The 17,166-nt window shown below is 39.5% G+C and overlaps 1 protein-coding gene and 1 long non-coding RNA gene across 3 annotated transcripts in view; one reads left to right on the forward strand and one right to left on the reverse strand.

Moving 5' to 3' along the window:
* Positions 1–17,166, forward strand: part of LAMA3 (laminin subunit alpha 3) — a 360,924-nt gene that overhangs the window by 343,083 nt on the left and 675 nt on the right. For both annotated transcript variants that reach the window (XM_007487607.3, XM_007487609.2), the window contains 8 exons: positions 735–894; positions 1,949–2,118; positions 5,706–5,892; positions 7,842–7,982; positions 9,921–10,080; positions 10,186–10,316; positions 12,559–12,652; positions 15,467–15,586. In XM_007487607.3, coding sequence (XP_007487669.1) covers positions 735–894; positions 1,949–2,118; positions 5,706–5,892; positions 7,842–7,982; positions 9,921–10,080; positions 10,186–10,316; positions 12,559–12,652; positions 15,467–15,586 — 1,163 coding nt within the window. The remainder of the gene's footprint in view (positions 1–734; positions 895–1,948; positions 2,119–5,705; positions 5,893–7,841; positions 7,983–9,920; positions 10,081–10,185; positions 10,317–12,558; positions 12,653–15,466; positions 15,587–17,166) is intronic.
* LOC103106794 (uncharacterized) overlaps positions 1–17,166 on the reverse strand; it is a 130,099-nt gene that overhangs the window by 94,071 nt on the left and 18,862 nt on the right. The window lies entirely within an intron of this gene.

The following is a 17,166-nucleotide window of genomic DNA, read 5'->3' on the forward strand; positions in this document are numbered from 1 at the left end:
TCCTGGGTTCAAATCTGGATTCAGATGCTTCCTAGCTGTGTGACCCTGAGCAAGTCACTTAATCCCCATTGTGTACCCCTTAGCGTTCTTCTGCATTGGAAGCAATACAGAATATTGATTTTAAGATGGATATTTTGGTTGTTGTTTTTTAATAGCACATAATTAGCCAGCAAGCATTTTTTTTTCTAGAGAAATGTGACTCAAGGACTTACGACTTGAGTGTACTTGATGGTCCTTGATACTCTTCAAGACTGTTTCTCTTCAGGGATAAAAGTGTCCTTTAGCACCTCCTCCTTAAGATCCCACTGCTGCCTAGGACTTTAGTACTCTCAATATCTCCCCCTGCTCCCCCAGCATCTTATATTAACTTTCCTAAAAAAAGTGCTTGACTTTGTTTTTGACCACAGTTCTCATTGGTGCTAGGAAGAACAGAGAAGCCGAGGGCTGCTTGCAATACGAGTGGTGGTGAGATAAAGAAGGAGAAGGGAAAGAAAGTCCTCCTTATTGCTGATAGAGATGAAATATCCTCTAGTTATCATCTAATAGAGCAAAACAGGGATATTGAAATGGGGAACCATTTATGCATTCAAAAACATTATTCTCAGAAGAAGTTGGTAGCCTTCACCAGACTTCATCTTCCAGGACTGGCTAAGAAGCCCTGCTTTGGAGTAAATGTAACTGGTACTGTGCAAGGTGATCTGAAGAAGTGTACCTTTCTCTCTCTTTTGTTCCAGGTTAACACAGAATCCTGAGGTTCTCAATTTGGTCACTCATACTCGAAGGGAAAAGGAGAAGGTGTCCCTAGGAGTCTGCAACTTAAATAAGCCACCTTTTCTAATGCTTCTGAAAAGCTCAGCAAAGCTCAGCACATCCAGGACATTCAACATTGATAGGGTAAGCATCACAGCCATCAACTTTGCTTTCTCTCACTCCACAGGCTTCCTCTTCTAGAGGTTCAAGTGTTTGCATTTATTGCCTAGATGCTAATAGAGACTGAAAAGTCAATGACCTACTTTATACCCAGGGGGAAGATTGAAAGCCTCAGAGTGGGTCCAGTGATGGATTAGGGGCTTAGCTAGGGTACCTGAGTTATAGCCCTAGATTTATAATATGACCATGAGCCAGTCTTGTCCCTTTTCAGTAAATGAGAAAAATGGAGTTTGGATACCTCCCCCCCCCCTGCCCCTCTCTCCTACCCTTTCCCTCTCTCTTCTCTTTCTTTCTCACTTTTTCTATTTTCTCTCCTCTCTCTTTCTCTTACTGTCTCTCCTCTTTCTCTTTCCCTCCTTTCTTTCACTCTGTTTCCCTGTCTCTTTCTCTCTATCTCTGTCTTTTTGACATACAGAAATGTTTTGAACCTTAATTACCTCATCTACAAATTAGATTGTTATGAAGAAAGTGCTTGCCTGGATTCTTCTTCTTTTTTTTCCAACATTGTCCATATTGTTACTACATCAACTTTGGCAGAAGGCAGACTCCCTAGACTTGGCTCCTGATTGGATGAGGGAGAGAGAGAAAACAAAGAGGTCAGAATAGCTACAGTTTTGAGTCTTGATGACTGTGAGAAGGGCAATACCTTTACTAAAAATAGAGAAATCAGGTGGCAAAAGGATCCCAAAACACTCCCATTAACTGTGATTCTAACTTCATGTTAGCAATATCTTTGAAAAAAGGGAAGGAACATAGCTTAGAAGGCAAATGACATCCTAGAAGCCCAACGGTATGATGAAGTCTGATCCTAGCTTGGTCGTTCTTGGGCTGTGTGATTTGTTGAGCCTCAACAATCTTCTCCTTTGCTTTCTGCAGTTGTTAAACTTCTCTTATGGAGAAATGAACTATAAGAGTCACTGGGTGGCATGTGAGAAAAACCTGATTAAGTAAATATTAAACTACAAGAACTATCTTACCTCAAACATTAGCTCTTATTCTCCCCCATCCTTTTGTGCAGCTACAGCAGGATATGCGTCCTGCCTCCCTGATGAAGAAAAAGGTTCAGACAGTTGCCCAGCACTGCCTTGAGTGGTCTCAGTCCCAGGCTTCTAAAGGGGCTTATCAATTTGGGGACAGTCCCACCAGCCACTTGTCGTACACATTGCCTGAGGAGATACTGAAAGACAGGTATTGGTATAAAGGTTTGCTATTTTGTTTTACCCTAACTTAATCCAAGAATTCAGCCATGATTCTTAGAACCCTAAAACAGGGAAATGGAAAAGGTTCTTCATAACTATTTAATGAGAGAATGAAAGGGGGACTGGCTCTTTAATCAACCAACAGGCATTTATTAAACACTGTGTTCCAGGTAGTGTTTCAAAGGATACAGAGAGAAACAAATCTTTGACTTCAAGAAGCTTACATTCTCTTTTATAACCTCTTACTTTCTTTTTGTCTTAGTAGCAACTCTGAGACAGAAGGGCAAGAGCTAGGCACATAACTAGGAGTTATCTGAGGTCACATTTGAACCCAGGTCCTCCCAACTCCAGACCTGGCTCTCTCTCCACCAAGCCAGCTAACTGCCCAAAGGAACCTACAGTCTTATGTCAAGAGAGATGGACTGCTACTGAGCAGATTGTCTGCAAGGGATAAGTACCAAGAATGTCTACAATGAGTTCCTCATAGTTGGAATAAAAACATTTTAAGGGCTGACTTCAGCCCCCATCCCTAGTTTAGAAATGGGAGTGATCTAGAAATAATTGTATTTCATTTCCAGATTGCAATTTGCTTCTAAGAAAGCATTTGCTCCCCTTGTCCTGCATTTTATATTCAAAGAGAAATCAGTTTTCAGTAGAATAATTTTCAAACAGATCATTTTTAGACAAAGTATCTTCACTTCTTTGTGGTGGCAACTTTTGTTTCTATCAATGAGAAAGGAGTGAACCAATATGGCACACTAAGTTAAAGTGGGGGAAAGATCTTTTTCATTTAAAAAATCAGAAATTCTTATTGGGACAGGTATATGTATATTAAAAAGAGAGGAAATGTGACAGTGGATGAAGAGTCAGGAGGAACTGAGTTCAAACCCTGTCTCTGACAAATACTGGCAGCATGAGCCCTGGGCAAGTCCTTTAAGCTCTTCATATCCCAAGCAACCCTTGCAGACTCTAATCTGCAGCTCCCATGCCAGTCTGCATTGGTAGAGGGAGTTGGAGAATTCCCTTTTCCAATGGAATCACTTTCCAGTTGAAATAATAATAATGGTGATCATAATAATAGCATTTATAAAGCGCTTTAAGGTTTGCAAAGAACTACACAATGCTATTTCATCTAATGCCATGGCTGATATCGCCTACACAGTTTGAAATTTCAATTCCACTTAATTCTATTTTTTTTCAACTGTCACCTTCTGTCATAGAATCAGTACCAAGTATTTGTTCCAGGGGAAAAGAATAGTAAGGGTTAGGCAGTGGGAGTTAAGTGGCTTGACTAGGGTCACATGGGATGTGCCTGGGGTCAGATTGGAACCCAGAACCTCTCATCTCCAGACCTGGCTCTCCAATCACTGAATTCTATTTAATTCTACAAACATTTTTAAGTACTTGCTCTGGCACCATTAGGTATTGGAGATACAAAAACAAATGAAGCAGTCTCTGCTTTCAAGTTGCTTACAGTCTCATGGAAATAAAACATCACATACACAGAAAAGTGAGAGTGTTCTCACATCAGGTGTAAGGCTGCTGGGGCCATCTGAGGTTCACCTCCCAGATAACCACAGCTACAGCAAGTTCTTAGAGCTTTTGAGAAGGGAATGGCGGTGACTGTCTTTCTTTTCTCCTCTACAGAAGAGGGGGTCAAGATAAGCTAACTTGTAACAGTGAAGAGAAGGATGAAAATGAGGGATAGCTTAATGAAGGAGGGGCAACAAGGCAGCACAGTGGATAGAGCACCAGGCCTCAAGGCAGTAAAATTCATCTTCCCGAGTTCAAATTTGCTTCCAGACACTTACTAGCTGCATGACCCTGAGCAAGTCACTTTACCCTGTTTGCCTCTATTTCCTCATCTTTACAAATGAGCTGGAGAAAGAAATGGCAAACCACTTCCAGGATCTTTGCCAAGAAACCCCAAATGAGGTCAAAAAGAATCAGATATGTCTGAAAAATAACCGAACTGAATTCATACAACACTTTAAGATCCATGAAGCACTTTATATACACTGTCTTTTGGTCCATACAACAACTTGTCAATGTAAATAAGGTAAGTATCTTTATTCCCATTTTACAGATGGGGAAATTATAACTTTCCCAAGACCAGAGAGCTATTAATTATATAGCATATTGAGGCTTCATATCCCTAGCAAATATAAAGAATTGGAGTGTTGTGTAGAAATTGCCTGGTAAATGATGAAACCTAAACATGAGCTATTATTATAAGGAGCATGCCAGAGTTCTGGCTCCCCAATAGTTCTCCCCTATTTATAAAATCAAAACTGAAATGGAGGGGAGGGATAGCCAGTCTTCAGTAGACTTACTTTTAAATCATTCTTCAGCTCCAAATACTGGCACCACTCTGGGGTTATTTACTTTCTCAGGAAGATGCAAGCATTTTTTTATAGCTAAGACCTCTTGTTCTTATTCAACCCCTCTCTGTTACCTCTTCTCATTTGATGGGAATCTTCTTCTACCTTCTTATTTGATATACCATACAATTAGTTTAGCCCCAAGGCAACGTGGGTGAAAAAGTTTAGCTGATTTAATTCTGCATAGTCCCCCCCCCCCAACAATAAGGGCCATTGATGATTATTATTTGTGTTAATGGGAACCATAACTATACAACAGAATGTAATATCCCAGTTATCTGGATCTGTCTCTGAATTTACCTTGGAAGCAAAAAACTGCTTCTTTAAGATACAGCTTTACCATAAAACACATTTTATTTTTGATGCTCATCAGTTGATGGGATGCACCTCAGTTTTGTAGCATTCATTTGTAGTTGTTCAGTTCTTTCATGTGAAAAGAACACTCTTCATGATCCCTTTTGGGGTTTTCTTGGCAAAGATATTGAAGTGGTTTACTATTTCCTTCTCCAATTCATTTTATAGATAAGGAAAACAGGGTTTAAGTGACTTGCTCAGGGTCACACAGCTAGGATGTATCTGAAGCCAGATTTGAACTCAAGAAGATGAGTCACCTGGACTCCAGGCCTGGCTCTAACTACTCTGCCACTTAGCTGCCCTAAATAAAATTATTCATTTACTCATCTCCAAAGTCAGGGAGACACCTACTGGCTTTGTGATCTTGGACAAGTCACTTAACACTGCCTCAGGTTCCTTATCAATAAGATGGGAATAAACCCTTCCTAAAGCTATTTTGAGGGTAAAATCATACAATATTTGTACAGCACTTTGAAATCCCTTAAATTCTACATAAATGCAAATTATTTTTTGTTATTTTAGAGGGAAATCACTTCCTGCCTCTGATTATTTGCTTTCCTGGAGGTTTCTACAAATTAATTTTTTGAATAAAACTTATTTTCATTCTGATAAGCATTTGCACATACATAGTAGAACAAAAAAAAAAGAAAATGGTACATGAAACTGGCAGACTTCTGTCATGTACAGTATGGTTTCCTTTTTGGGTATTTGATAGCTTTTAAAGCTATCCTGCTTGTCTGTGCTTCTTATTGGCCTCCCCTTTGTTCTCGTAGTTGCCAGTGTTTATGAGAGCCAGTGAGAGGCTGCACACTCACCCTCTGGCTCTCTCTTTCCTTTACAGGTCAGACTTTGCTGTGGATATACAGACAACTTCCACTGCCCCAGGACTGGTGTTTTTTGTAGGAAGTAAGAGCTCCTTCATGGTGCTTTACTTTTCAAAGGGACGCATTATCTTTTTGCTGAAGGCAGAAGGAAAGAAATTAAGAATGAAGACCAAAGAGAAACTCAATGATGGGAAATGGCACACGGTAAGAGCTATTTAACAGTGGAAATTTTATAGCCCAAACCACTGAAAAATGTGCACTACTGATGCCACCCTTCACAGCCCCAACACCCCCATACTTTAAAGAGGAAAACAAGCCAGTAACTCAACCACTACGAATAGGTCCTGTGCCTGGAGGCCTGATGAGGACCAATAAGAGGCAATATTACGCCTTTCCATACATTTATTGTTTTAAATATTTAACACATTGTATCTATGTAACTTTTTTCTCAATACTAAGAAGCTTATGAAATTTTAATGTTATAGTAGATTCCAGGATGGGAAATTTTTGTATTCCCCAGACCCTTTGATCAGACCCACCTCCCCTGTCTTTTCCTAATTCCTAGGTCAGAATAATGATGATGATGATGATGATGATGATGATGATGATGATAATAACAATAGCTGGCACTTTTAGAATATATATGTACATATATATGTATATAAAAATATATAGTGCACTTTTAAGATTTACAAAATTCCTTACATAAATTATCTTGCTTTAATACAACCTTATGAGACAGGTCTTATTATACCCAATTTATAGACGAGAAAACCAAGTCTCAGAAATTATATAACTTGCCCCTAGTCACATAGCTAATATAAGATCACAGACTCATAGGTCCCAAACTAAAAGAGACTTCAGAGGTTATATAGTTCAACTCTCTTATTTTATAGATAAGGAAATTCAAGGGTGTTTTTTTGTTTGTTTTTTAAATCCTTACCTCCTACCTTAGAAACAATACTATATATAAATTCCAAGGCAGAAGAGTGGTAAGGGCTAGGCAATGGGAGTTAAAGGACTTGCCCAGGATCACACAGCTAGGAAATGCCCTGAGGCCAGATTTGAACCCAGGACCTTCCATCTCTAGTCCTCTTCTCAATCCACTAAGCCATTCAGCTGCCCCCAAAACCTAAGTTTAAAGAAAATTAAGTAACATGCCATAGCTAGTAAACGCCAGAGGCATGATTCTCACTCAGATCTTCCAGATTTCAAATTTGGACCCTAGCCATGGTCCCAAGCTATATCCTTATCCTGAATCTATGTCCCACACTCTTCCCACTGTGCCACCCACATACTACACCTACTACCCTGCTTCTCTAAGCTGACCCCCTCCATCTAGGCAAAGTGATGTAATACTGTCTCTGTCCAGTTGTACCCCTATATCCTGAGATGTCCTCCCCACAGCTTCTTAAACCCTCTCCCTTCCCCCATTCAGGCAGCTTTCATAATCTCATCTACTATGCAAGGCCTCCCCTGATTTCTAGTTGTATAAAATATTAATGATGGTGCCCTGGAGCCAAGTGAAACCAATTTACAAGAGTGAATTGTTATATTTTCTGTGTGAGCATTTATCCCTCAGAAATCAGCAAACACTACCAAATGAGGGTTTGATTTATTGTTTTGTTGATTATCTGGGCTTAAGAGGGTGATGAATAAAACTGTTGATGCAGATTGAACTTAAAAGTGTGTCATACATATTTTTGCAATATGATGGGGTGGAGCCCTAGTTGTTAAACATTTACCAAGTACATCCCAGATAGACACCATCTCCTCCAACCCTCTCTTCTTCCTGAAGATGTTGTTTAATAACTGGCTTACTGGTATTGGTGGGACCAGAATATCCTGATATCCATCTCAGTTCCCATACCACATTGCCTCTCTTACAAGAAAGCAGAACGTCCACGGGCATGGCAGACCAAAAAGGGGAGTAGAGCTCGATTCACGACCCTGGGATTCCAGTCCCAGCTTTGATACTGACTGGCTTAGGGACAATGGGCAAGTCACACCACTCAGATATCTGAAGTACCACAAAAAAAAAAAAAAGCTTTTTTTCTCTTTTTGATTCTAGTGACTATTAGCAGAGTTCAGCTCCAGCTGCCTAGTCAAAGATAAATCTCAATCTGGATGTTTTATTTCTCTTTCTCTCTAAGGTCATGTTTGGGCATAAGGGAAGCAAAGTTCATTTCATCATAGATGGTCTAAAGATCCAGGAAGGAAGCCTGGCTGGAAATTCTTTCTTTACTGTCACACCCCCCATCTACCTTGGGGCCTCTCCTCAGGTGAAACTGAAGGTGAATATTTCTGCTTTGGGAAATTAGAAAATATTCCAGATATGTAATAATTATAACCATAATCATGATATATAATGACTTATTTCTAGATTACTGGGTTTAAGAAAAATATCTAGTATGTGTCCATAAACCTCAAATTCTACTCCCAGGGAAGTTCTTTCTTCCACCCTTTGCATTCCTAAGGCACTCATCAGGTCAATCAAAATAGTGCCATAATGGGGACAGCATCCCCATGATGGCTGTGCTGGCTGGAGTTCTTACTGCCTCTAGGAAATGCAAGAACAGAACAAAGATTTCCTCCTAGCCCATCCATAACTCATTGGTTCAGCGCATCATGCTGGGACACCTCAGGGCCCTTGGTTACTCAATATTATAGACAGCCCTTAGGGAGCATAATGATATCATTAATTTAAAATTGTGGTCAGCCACAAGGAATTTGAATCCTGATGGATTTGAATATAGATTCTCATTCAGCAAGTGATGTTATGCCATATGAACAGGATATTTTTATTGGGGGGAAGGTTTAGTGCCATAGGGATTCAAACAGTTGACTGACCTTAGCAGGACAGTGTATCTTGTCCATGGCACTGATGCCAAATTGGCTACAGGATTTCAGAATAGGAAGGGACTTCAGAGTTCATATGGACTGGGCCGTGGCCCATACCTAAAGGAAAATCTGCTTTGCAACACCCTCAACATGGCATCATTGAGTCTCTGCTTATAGATCTCCTGTGACAGGGAACTCACTCCCCCAGAATCTAGCCATTCCACTTCAAGTATCACATCCACTGGGGTGCCTTCTCTGACTGTGAATGTTTGTTCCTTCTGGTTCAGCATTTATTCAGTACCTATTCTGAATGAAGGATTGAACGAACAATGTACCCCTAAGATCATTTGTTCTTCTTTCATTTAGCCTACTGTGATTTGGCTATTTATTAATGATACACTTTTTATTTTTTTAATAAAATTATTTAATTAATTTAGAATATTTTCCCATAATTACATGATTCATGTTCTTTCCCTCCCCTCTTCCTTCCTCCCCCCCCCAAAGCCAATGAGCCTTTTCATGGCGATGCCCTTTTTAGGTGGGGCATAGCATCCATGATAAGATAGTCCGCATTTCTTATTGACCCCATTATAGTCAGAGGTGCATATTTCTCATTGATTTCATTACAAAAAGAGGGTTAATGCCAGTGAATGTCTGTAAATTGCATCTAACTCTCTTCACAACAGACACCCACTGGGTTTAATGAATGTTTTTCAATAACTCAAACTATTCCAATGGTACATAACATCCTCATTTGGCTTCTAATTTAATTGTAGAACATTTATGAAGTATGAGGACTGTATTTGATGGTGTGGTTAGCAGCTTTCCACTTGATATTTTTAGAACTTTGTGATTCACTGGCCCCCTTTTCATACACCAGAACTGCTTTTCATTAACCTCTAACTCCGTCAGAAGAAAATCTCAAAGATGTTTTGTACCTTCAAGGAAGTAAGGTGGCAGGAGCTAGAGTTGTAGGAAAGAAGTCTATCATGTTATCCATCTTGCCTCCTGTGTGTATGTTTAGAAAAAGGACACATCTGTATAAATGTGCTTGTGAATATTAAACTCTGTAGGTTTGCATGTATATGTTATAATATATATTATGGATATATGTGTAGCTCTCTAAATGTATACATCTATATATAGGACCATATTCCTTTGCATATATGTTTATATCTAGCATTTCTATCCACATGTGCATTGCATAGTTAATCTATATATAGGACAAGAGACAGACACTTCCCAACAGTCAACTCCAATCATCCCTTATTTATTCATCCTTTTTATTCTATCAAGCCATCCTTGACCTTCCTCTTGCTAATGCTATATACATCATTTAGAGCTGTTCATTCCTTTAATTTGGGTTCCCTTTTTTATCCAAATATTTTCAGAGTCTCCCCAAAAGCAGCTTTATAGGATGCCTGAGGAACTTTCAGTTGGATGGAAAGGCCTTGGACACTCCCTCTCAGAACTTTGGGGTAACCCCCTGTTTGGGTGGCCCTCTCGAGAAAGGGATGTATTTCTCCCAAGATGGCGGGCACATCAGCTTTGGTAAGGAATAGCTGCATGGAGTTTCCGTCTCTGAATATTGAATTTACCCACTTTGTTATTTGAGCACTTTGATAAACAATTTGTAACAATTTTTATTTTCAAAAGATAACTCCTGGATGGTAGGAAAAGAATTCAAGATCATTTTCAGTATTCGCCCAAGAAGTCTCACTGGACTCTTAATGCATACTGGAAGTCAACCTGGAAAGCATTTAAGTGTTTATATGGAGGAAGGAAAGGTGAGTAACAGTCTTACTTCCATTCTGTTGGAATGGGAAGAGCACATTGACTCTGGATAAAACTGGAGTCCATTTCCAAAAGGCTGTGATTGACAAGTGTGTGGGAGAGATCAGAGTAATAGCCGTGGAGTTTAGGGAACTATTTTCTTTATTAAATTACTTAATATTCCTATTCTGTGCTTTCTCCTCTGTGAAGTGTAGATAATAATCCCTTTGTAACTCTTTAATAAGAGTTGGTGAATCAAACCTGCTCGTGAACTACATTATATCACATCTTTACTCAGAAATCAGCCCCTATTGCTCTTGGATTCAGTTCTGGGGACTGCATTTTAGAAATGGCATTGATAATGGTCCAGAGGACAGTACCCAACACAGTGAAGGACCCCTAATTTGTGCAGTATGTGCAATAAGTCAAGAGGCATTTTAAACATCACTTTGTTCAAAGTACAGGATACAATGGCAAAAAGAAACACTCCAAGAGGGTTGGAGGGTGAGAGGTGGTTCAGTGGACTGATAGCCAGGCCTAACGATGGGAGGATCCTGGGTTCAAATCTGTCCTCAAACACTTCCTAGCTGTGTGACCTGGGCAAGTCTCTTAACCTTGTTTGCCTTAGTTTCTTTATCTTTAAAAATGAGCTGGAGAAAGGAATGACAAATCCTGGCCAAAAGGACTCCAATTGGGGTCACAAAGAGTTGGACATGACTAGACACTGCCACCAACAGCAGCAAACCTAGAGAAAAGAAGGTTTGATAGGAGGAAGGGCATTATAGCTCTTTTCAAGTTTTTGAGGGCTGTCACACAAAAGAGCAATCAGACTTGCTTTGTTTGATTACAGAGGGAAAAACTAGCAGTAATGAGTAAAAACTATAAAGACATACATGTAAGGAAAAGTGCCTCAGTATTTAAATCTGTCCAGAAATGGAAATGGGTTCTCTCATTCCCCTTGCAATGAATGCTCCTTCTTTAAAGCCTTCTGTCAACTGGGAGAGCTCCTAGCTATGAAAGGATGAACCACAAACAAAATCAAGAACTCTCAACTTGAAGAAAAGCAATGGCATAGGTTATTTAGATCAAAAAAGGTCATCTCATCTAACTGTATGTTGATTTTATATTAATAATATGTAAAAATACTTATTGCACCAGTTTTCCATGCTTAGAAACTTGGTATGCTGTCAGTAATGCCTAGAAAGAATGTTTAATCTTCTCAAGAAAAGCCACCATGATAATATATGTATATCCCAGTGAAATTTCTTGTCATCTCTGGGAAGAGGAAGAAAGAAGGGAGGGAGACAACAAGAATCATGTAACCATGGGAAATTTTTAAAAATTAAATTAAATTAAAAAAAAAAAAAAGAAAAGCCACCATATGGGGGCAGCTGGATGGCTCAGTGGATTGAGAAGTAGGACTAGAGATGGGATGTCTTGGGTTCAAATGTGACCTAAGACACTTCTTAGCTGTGTGCCCTGAATATGTCACTTAACTCCCCTTGGCTAGCCCTTACCACTCTTCTGCCTTGGAACCAATAAACAGTATTGATTCTAAGATGGAAGGTAAGGGTTAAAAAAGAAAGAAAGAAACACTACCCTAAAAACACAAGATATTCTTTTGGCATCTTTATCTTAACTGGCTGCCTACACCTTCCACCTACTCCAGATAGCAGCACTTTTTGCCTATAAATCTCACTGGCAGATGGATGCAAAGCCAGATGTGCTTGGGTATAAATTGCAGGAGGACCCTGCCTACTAACTTACCTATCAAGGAGCAAATGAAAGCATCATTACTAGATAAGAATGGCACTATTGCTCTACATCATTGGTCATTCTTCAGTACTGGAGCCACCTTATTTAGCACTGGACAGGGGGTGTATGCAATGTGAGGAGTAAGCCCAAGGTGTAGATACTTTGTAATCACTTTTTTTCAAACCCTTAACTTCTGTCTTAGAATCATTAGTGTGTATTGGTTACAAGGCAGAAATGCAGTAAGGACTAGGCAAGGGGGGTTAAGTGACTTGCCCAGGGTCCCACAGCTGAGGTCAAATTTGAACCCAGGACCTCCTGCCTCAAGGCCTGGCTTTCAGACCACTGAGCCACCTAACTGCCCCCTCTAATCACTCTTATGTGCTTAATACCTGGTCTGTTCCTAAGTTCAGGCAGTGGAATGAATGGAGTGAGAAGGATGGAACCTGGAAAACCTCTTCTCTGCATGGAAGAACTAATGGTAAAAGTCCTTGTGTGTTTCAGGTCACCGCTTCTGTTGGCAGTGGGGCTGGTGAGATGCTGACATCAGTCACACCCCAGCAATCTCTGTGTGATGGACAGTGGCACTCTGTGGCAGGTATGGAAGCAGATGCTAAGGAAATTGACTTCCCATTTCAAAATGAATTATTTTAAAACTTTTTAAAGAATTTGGGACTTTTTAAGTTAATGCTAATGCCCACCAACTCCATCAGTATCTACCAGCACTGAGGAGGGTAAAGAAAGACTGTGTTTCTGTCCTAAGCCTCTAAATGATGTATTTGGGGGGCATCCAGATGTGTCAGTGGATAAGAGCCAGACCAAGAGACAGGAGGTCCTGGGTTCAGATCCAGCCTCAGATCTTCTTAGCTGTGTGACCCTGGGCAAATCACTTAACCCCCATTGCCCAACCCTTATGGCTGTTCTACTTTGGACCAATACATAATAGTGATTCTAAGACAGAAGGTAAGGGTTTTTTAAAAAGTATATGAATTACTTAAGAATGCTATTTCTTTTTTCTCTTTTTACATTAATATAATATTTGAACCAGGCAAGTGGATTCAAAGAACAGCTCATATTTATAGAGACTGCTCACAGTGATCTCATTAAGTCAGATAATGCAAGCTTTATAACTCCTATTATACAAATGAGGAAAATGAGGTTCAGGAATGTGAACTGGCTTGCCCAAGGTTACACAGCTAATTTTTTTTAAAAATCCTTACCTTCTCTCTTAGAATCAATACCAAGTATCAAGAAATATAAGGGCTAGGTAATTTTTTAAAATATATATTTTAAAGGGGACAGCTGGGTATCTCAGTGGATTGAAGGCCAGGCCTAGAGACTAGAAGTCCTAGGTTAAAATGTGACCCCAGATACTTCCCAGTGGTATGACCCTGGGTAAGTCATTTGACCCCCATTGCCTAGCCCTTACCACTCTACTGCCTTGGAACTAATACATAGTATTGATTCTAAGTTGAAAGGTAAAAGTTATATATATTTATATACATATATGTTTATGTACATATATTTTGTATACTTATATATTTTATATTAAATTATATTATACAATATTCTTTTAAATATATTTTATATTTTAATTAATTTAATAATTAATTATTTTATTTTATTGTTTTCAATATTTTTTTAAAATTACTTAGACTCAGCTAGGAAGTATCTGAGGCCAGATCAGAACCCAGGCCCTGCTATCTCTAGGTCTGGCTCTTTATCCATTGACCCACCAAACTGCCCCTACACAGCTAATTAATATCAGTGCTGGCACTATAATAAAGGTCTTTTGACAATAAATTCAATCCTCTCTCCACCACACCAGATCAGCTCTGTGTTTCTAAGGATAATTGTTGGGAAGCACATCTTGTTTTGCAGTGGGATTTTTGCTTTAAAATTTAAAAAAATAAACAACCTTTTGGGCATGCTCTGAGCCATTAACGAGGACAATTAAATAAATAAGCAAACCCTTAGAATGAAAATAAAAGTAACATAGGCAACATTAGTTCATGGAAGTGTGCTAATGTGGAGAGCGACTTTGTCTTGGAAACAAGGGTTTGGGATGAAATCAGAGCTTTGACAATTCAAAGAGCTTCTGGTTCCTCATCGGGAAAATGGGGGTAACAGATACTTGCACTGCCCAGGGTTCAGGGTTGTTGTAAGAAAAGCTCTTGGTCAGCCTGAAAATTGCTACTCAATTGTGACCCATCATCAGTATTAGCTTCTAAACCCCCTGCCTGTGTACCATTTACATACACATATGGATGCACCAACATAAGTGACTAGATGGGATCATCTCTCTCTCTCTCTCTCTCTCTCTTTCTCTGTATATATATATATATATATATATATATATATATATATACACACACATACACATACATACACACATGTACCTATATTTTACCCTGTGGTTTCATCAGGATGGGGAACTCCTGGTGAGACTTTTCCTCCACCAGTGTAAGCCACTGCCTATTCTATAACCTATAGCTAGAGAATGACTTGGGACCCTACAAGGTTAAATAATTTGCCCAGGGTCACACAGCCAGAATTTGACTCCAAATCTTTCTAACTCCATGGCCAGTGCTCTATCCACTATGCCGTATTACCTCTGCATGTGTTTATGTGTCGATATATATGTATATATACAACATATTCCTATATAATTTCAAATATATATAATATATATTAATTTATGCTGGTAATTTGGAGGGAGTTTCAATCAGAATCTTTTCTTTATTTATTGCTAGCTCAAAGAGGCCTTCTTTGATAACATAATATTTATGAGATTATTTTTAATTTCTTCATTAAAATGTTTCCAAATTTTACAAAATAAAACAGAATAAGCATTTCCATATACAAAGAAAAAGATTGCACATAAATGAAGTTACAAATCTCTTTTATGTTTCATTCATTTTTCTTCCTATCTACACAATAAACCCCATTCACTAATGTCCCAGCCCCTCTGCACCCTCCCCACATCACAGAAGGTATCCTCTGGGAGACTGACATGTTGCTACAAATTAAGTCTTTCATGTTTTCACCTTTCAGTTCGCAATCTGGAGGTAACATTCACAGTTGATTCTTCCAGCATTAATTCCATCGCTGTGTATGATGTTCTCTTGCTTCTACTCATTTCACTGTTCATCATCCCATGTAGTAATTATGAGATTGTTAACATGGCAGACATTTTTGTTTGGGGTCACAGGTGGGGTTCAGCAGTTTATACTGAGCAATCTTTTTTGTGTCAGGATGAATTTGGAGTCAATTATTGAAAACCATGTTTCCACACGGCAACTATAAATAAAACATGTACTGGCCAAATTGGTATCACAGTTCAAGGGGTGACTCCCACGCAGGGAAGCCTCGTCTCAGGAAATGTAACTGACTGGCTTCATTTTCCACACAGTCACTCTAAAGCAGAATCTGCTGCAGCTGGACCTGGACACAGATAGCAGCTCCGAGACTGGACAGCTCCCTTCCTTGCCTGGCAGCAACCAACAGCCTCTGTATTTGGGAGGCATCCCAGGTGACTCCTCTTCAGCCTGATTATATTGGCTTCCTTTCACCTCCTCAGACAATCACATCAATCTAGTTACTAGATTTATGGATCCGTGACTAGATGCCAAGAGTAGCCATGTGTTGGTTTCCTGAGGAGTGCTTGGGGTTTGGAGATGTTGAGGTTCCAGTGTAATAGAGAAGGACCACAGGTTGGGAGCTAGGGTCATACTGGTGATGTCCTTGTATTTGTTTGTTCAAATTGCTGCTGATACAACACCACAACCGTTCTCTCTCAGTGCCTTTTTGAGAACTGTAAGGAACTGGATTCAGTAGCATATTAATTAGAATAGTGGATTGGGAGGGGGGATGAAGGAAAGGAGCCCCTCATTCTGAGTGATCAGTTCTCCCCTAAGGAGCTGGTGCACACTGCAGAATCAAAAACAAGAGACTCAGATAAGCTAAAATGTGAGCATGGTATGGGATCATAGTACCCTAGAGCTAAAAGGGATATCAAAATCTATCTATTCCAAATTTTTCATTTTACAGATGAAGAAACTGAGGCCTTAGAATTGTACAAATGGAGATTTTGAGCCTTTGGACTTCATCCCCCAGAAGTCCCTTAATATTTCCCAAAATTCCCTTTTCCTGCATCCCTTCATTTTGCGTGATTGTATTTAAATAGCTGTAACTCCTCCCTCTTCCTCTCTTGGACCTGTGACTGGGCTGAAGTCAGGCAGTTCTTTTGACCTAGTTATTATTAATAAACTTTATAAAATATAATATTTAGTTATTGATTATTAATTTTAAAACTCACAGAATGTTAAGTGGTTTGTCACCAAACACATAGGCAGTAGGCATCTGAAGTGGGATTTGAACTGATATTCTCTGATGCCTATAACAGTGAAGTTGAAAATAATGGCACAGATGATCAGAATAAATATTATTTATTAATAAATAAATATTAAATGGACAGCTAAGCTCAGTATATTGAGAGCCAAGCATAGAGACAGGTGTCCTGATTTCAAATCTGGCCTTAGACACTTCCTGGCTGTGTGACTCTGGGCAAGTCACTTAACCTTCATTGCCTAGACCTTACAACTCTTCTGCCTTGGAACCAATACACAGTATTGATTCTAAGATAGAAGGTAAGGGCTTAAAAAAAAGAATAAATATTAAATGTCTGCACATGTCTCTCTGCTCTCCTGATCAGTCAATTTCTCCTCCAAAGTAGGTTAGGTGTCAGTAGTTAACCCATGGGGCAAAAATTATGAAATATTTGTTTACCTTCCTTGAAGAGCTTAAAGAATCCTCTTGGTCCTAATTTACTCCTACAGAAAATCAGAGAGAGGAGGGACTTGATAATTTTTATTTAGTTGGGTTGTTTTTTCCTACCAGAATCTGAAGAAACTTTTTTTACACCCTTACCTTCCATCTTGGAGTCAATACTCTGTATTGGCTCCAAGGCAGAAGAGTGGGAAGGGCTAGGCTATGGGGGTCAAGTGACTTGCCCAGGGTCACACATCTAGGAAGTGGCTGAGATCAGATTTGAACCTAGGACCTCCTGTCTCTAGGCCTGGTTCTCAATCCACTGAGCTACCCAGCTGCCCC

Source organism: Monodelphis domestica, chromosome 3 (assembly GCF_027887165.1).
Source record: "Monodelphis domestica isolate mMonDom1 chromosome 3, mMonDom1.pri, whole genome shotgun sequence".
Classification (NCBI taxonomy): Eukaryota; Metazoa; Chordata; class Mammalia; order Didelphimorphia; family Didelphidae; genus Monodelphis; species Monodelphis domestica.